This window comes from Fusarium odoratissimum (genome assembly GCF_000260195.1).
Source record: "Fusarium odoratissimum NRRL 54006 unplaced genomic scaffold supercont1.181, whole genome shotgun sequence".
NCBI lineage: Eukaryota > Fungi > Ascomycota > Sordariomycetes > Hypocreales > Nectriaceae > Fusarium > Fusarium odoratissimum.
Genome location: NW_022158868.1, coordinates 1 through 4,121, shown reverse-complemented (window position 1 = coordinate 4,121; position 4,121 = coordinate 1). Strand labels below are relative to the sequence as shown.

The window sequence follows — 4,121 nt, the reverse complement described above, 5'->3', positions numbered from 1 at the left end:
GCAGGCGCCAAATACCACCTATCTAGCTCATCATGAACATATTTCCTAATATCATAAGTATTTTCTTGCATTACGTCAATATGGTGGGGAACTGGGACTTGCCCCTGTAACCTATCGATCAAGTTCCGCCGGCAAGTGATCAATATCTTGATCGGGAATTGTGATGCGTGTACCTCTTTATACAGTCTACGCAGGAATTGAAAACTGAGTGTGTCTGAGCACTCATCGATAGCATCCACAACAAAAACGAGTGGCATTTTTTGGAGTATCTGACAGTTTGGTTGCTAATCCGTCCAATTCTTGAATTAGTACGCTCCAAAGGCCTTCATATGAGTTCATTCGCGTTTCGACCGATTGGAGGCTAGCTAAGCCGCAAAGCTCCTGAATTAACGCACCAGCACCAGAATATAACTGCATGAGTTGGTGTACGAATGCCGATAGGAAGTTTATGGGAGATTTTGCTCTGTCGTATTGGGCTGTGAAAAAAAATAGCCCGCTCTGTGAGATTCCTGGAAGTTCTTTTTCCAGTAGCGCAGAGCAAAGGATGCGAGGGTGGTTTTCCCACAACCAGGTGGGCCGTAAACCCATAGAAGACTTGTTCCCTGACTGTCCCACCAAGTTTTATACTTTTCATGGCTAAGAAGCCAGGAACAAGTTCCCTCGTATGGTTCCTCGAGGCCGGTTACAAACAAATCCAAATATCTTGTCTGTAATACTCCGGCAACCCGCGATTGTAATTCTACTACAATTATCATTGACTACTAGGGTTCGTGTGTTTGATTGTAATCGCAATTTTTACAAAAAATAAGGCTTTGAAACATTCAATCGCTCTACAAATGGTGATTTATTTTGGCTGTAAACCTTCTGCCACATTGTATGCATAGTTCCTCGCCTACCCAGAGCACCTTGTTTGTTTCTGGGTTATTCGTCTGGATTGCTGAAACAAAGTCAAATCTCCTATTGCACCAAAATACGTGCTGAGCTAGCTAAGTGCAAGGAAACTCAATTGTTTCACTATCTAGCATACAAAAGGCACAAGAGATGCCAAGTAACTCAAGCGTGAGACCTCGCAGCGGCTGCATAGGCAACCTTTTATGTTCTCACCGATATAAACATGCCCTTCTAACCTCTCAGCCTATGCGGCAGCAGCCATAGCAGCCTGACTATCCCTAAACATCTTCTGCACAGAAGCCCGGTCCGAGGTTGCCTTGTACCAGGCAGTATAGGCGGGATACTTCTTGTCAAGCTGTAAATCCGCTACATCATCGCCGAAGATGTAGGGTATGAGCGATGCCCAAGGAACAAAAGCCAAGTCAGCAAAAGTACTGTATTGGCCATTTAGCTTTATCTCATGCAGCACGAATTTTGATTACTTACCACTTGTCACCAACAAGATATTCTCTCCCGCTAAGTGCCTTGTCCAGGACAGATACCACTCGGATGGTTTCATCCTTGTATCGTTTTAGAGCTTTCTCAGCTCTCATATCACCTACGCGATGAAACATGCTTGCTGCTGCACTGTTGGGTTGACATTTTTAATGGCTCTTTTGGTGTTTGCATTGTGTTAAATAATAATATAGAGCTATGAGGGCCAGGCAGTTATTTGCCAAACGGGATCACTGTGTTGAGCATGCCGTGGCTCTTATGTACACTTCCTTCAAGTGGGTCCGGTCGATCTAAGGCGGAGAGTATTCCGCGCTAATAAATTCCCATGTCTTCAGCCTTATCGATATGTCAGATTGGGCTTCGATTCCGCTGACTAGCGGAAGAAGTCCGCTTATCTTATCTTCAGCTGAACCAGCTTATCTGTTATCTGTTATCGATTATCGGACTGAAATCTTTCAAGATTTGTCTGTTTCCATGTGTATTGAAGATTTCTGAGCCCTGGAAGCTCTTCACAGGAGAGTCTTATAGTTGCAGAATAAAAAACAGTCTTGAGTCTAAGTAGAGGCTATACTGCAGATTTGAATTATTACACTGGGTTTATAACAGCTGTAATCGATGCTGATTGGGATAATCTTCAATCTCTTCAAAAGCACATATGTGTTCATAGAACAATGCGACAGCAAGAATTTAACATATATTTAAAAAGAGATTCTGTCCCTTGGTGTCTATAAAAGAAAAGAACACTCAACTACTGAAAAGGATGAATACAATTGCATAAGCTGTGTTTCAAAATTGAACATTGCTTGCAGTCTTTAGGGTAAGCTGACGTTATAGCTGTTCTTATAGTTATCTCGGTGAGCGATAAGGAAGTGGGTCAGCTGAAGCCGATCTCTGATAATATCTCAAACATCCAATCACTGTCTTCGTGTTGCGGTTAACTTTGCCAGATTAAGTATGTACAGAAGCGCCATCTCGGTGGAACCTCTTCCCCGGAACACCGGGATGCGGGGTAGCGAGGGTCTGGGCGTAGAAAGAGGTTCTTCTCCCCTGAGGCAAAACTTCCAAGATGTGGATTTCATCACCGCTCTGTAAATGCAGCAGGGCTCCGGCTGTGACTATGACTGACGAGCCAAAAAGATGCCCTGCTAAGAATGTGAAAGCGCGGAGTTAGTACACCTCTCAGAGATGCGACAGTACAGTCTTGGCTAACACGCGCGTCTAGCTGGCTGTTCTATCTGCAAGAGACGCGTAAGTCGCGGTCTTGTCGCAACGAGTAGTCTATTGTAATGCTGACTTTTGAGAAAAGAAGGTGAAATGTGATGAGCAGCTGCCAGGATGTAAGAGATGCGCCAAAATCGGTATCGAATGCCCCGGCTATCGTAAGCCAGTGAAATGGTCGGTCAAGTACGAGAAGTACATGGTCAATTCGTCACCAACTGCGGATAGCTCCTTTTCTTGGTTCGACTTGGGCGCGAGAAAGCTATCAAACTCGATACAGACGAAATCAGACTCTGGAAGCGTCGACACTCAGAACGATAATGACTCTGAAGTACAAGCACCTGGTCCTTTCACGCAAGGTTCTCGTTCTAGTTTTTCTGACGCCAGCGAACACTTTGAGGACATGTTGGAAATGCAACCACCCTCGACGTTGGATCTAGGGCGGCCCTCGACATTGTGCGACGATGTCCAAGCCGACGAGGAATTTCCCCTTGCACCCGATGCCTTATATGATGACTCTCTGTGCCTAACTTCCTACACACCAACTCTACAAACATCCCTCGTACTTGATCACTACTTTTCAACGATTTGCCATCTCAACTCATCCTTCGACTCAGCGGATAACCCATTCCGATCAGAAGTTGTTAGAATGATGGCCGACTCACCTCTCCTCTTCGGATGCGTGCTGAGCATGTCAGCAGCTCACTTGTATCAAGGTGACAAAGGCAGCAGCTACATACCACTGGAATTCCAGACTGAAGCAATGTCACACCTTTCGCAGACATTGTCCAAGCTTCCTGTGAGCAAGGAATGCGAGACGAATGACAACCGGCCTACGGACTTGGTATCTCGGGAGAAGATTCTGAATGTTTCAGATGACTTGCTCTTGAGCATTATATTCTTAGGAATGACTGCGGTAGGTATTCCCGCTCCTCTAGTCTGACTAAATCTGACCTGTTGACTCATCAGGCTTGGCATGATGTCTCTGCAACTGGCCTGCCACATCTCCATGGGTCACGACAACTATTCAGGTCATGGATAACATTAAACAAACTGGAAGACATGGAAAAAAGAAATAACATAATGAGAACACAAATATTTGTGGTCTCATCTATAGTATATTGGGAAGCTATAAGCTCAGCTCTCTTCGACCAGCAATATGAAGGCTTATCACATCTCAACATCTTTTGCGATCCCCATCCCCCAGCACTTATCCAACCTTGTCTATGGACCGGCGTTGCAACGCCCATTTTTATCTTTCTTACAAAGGCACTAACGCTGGTGCGGAATAACCGGGCTTTAAAGAGCTTGCGGGTTTTCGACACCGGAGAGCTCCATCGGAGGGCTCTGTACGCCGAGTTACTCGCCAAAGCAGCTAGTCTCGAGCGTGAGATTGTAGGGTATCGGCTGCCCTTTGTTGGTCTTATTGATGACATTGGCGATCCATGCACAACGCCTGATCACTTGCTGGCTATATCCCGCTGTTACCGTCTGGCTGCCCTACTAGAGCTCTACTC

At 45.5% G+C, this 4,121-nt stretch overlaps 2 protein-coding genes across 2 annotated transcripts; one reads left to right on the top strand and one right to left on the bottom strand.

The window, feature by feature from the left end:
- Nucleotides 1-1,135: 1,135 nt before the first annotated feature.
- Nucleotides 1,136-1,505, bottom strand: FOIG_16794 (uncharacterized protein; the record flags this gene model as incomplete). Its single annotated transcript, XM_031218272.1, has 2 exons — nucleotides 1,136-1,325; nucleotides 1,378-1,505. 2 exons carry the CDS (start codon nucleotides 1,503-1,505, stop codon nucleotides 1,136-1,138), a joined length of 318 nt encoding a protein of 105 aa, XP_031052015.1.
- Nucleotides 1,506-2,924: 1,419 nt separating this feature from the next.
- Nucleotides 2,925-3,044, top strand: FOIG_16793 (uncharacterized protein; the record flags this gene model as incomplete). Its single annotated transcript, XM_031218271.1, has 1 exon — nucleotides 2,925-3,044. The coding sequence occupies one exon, from the start codon at nucleotides 2,925-2,927 to the stop codon at nucleotides 3,042-3,044; it is 120 nt and encodes a 39-aa protein (XP_031052014.1).
- Between the last annotated feature and the right edge of the window lie 1,077 nt (nucleotides 3,045-4,121).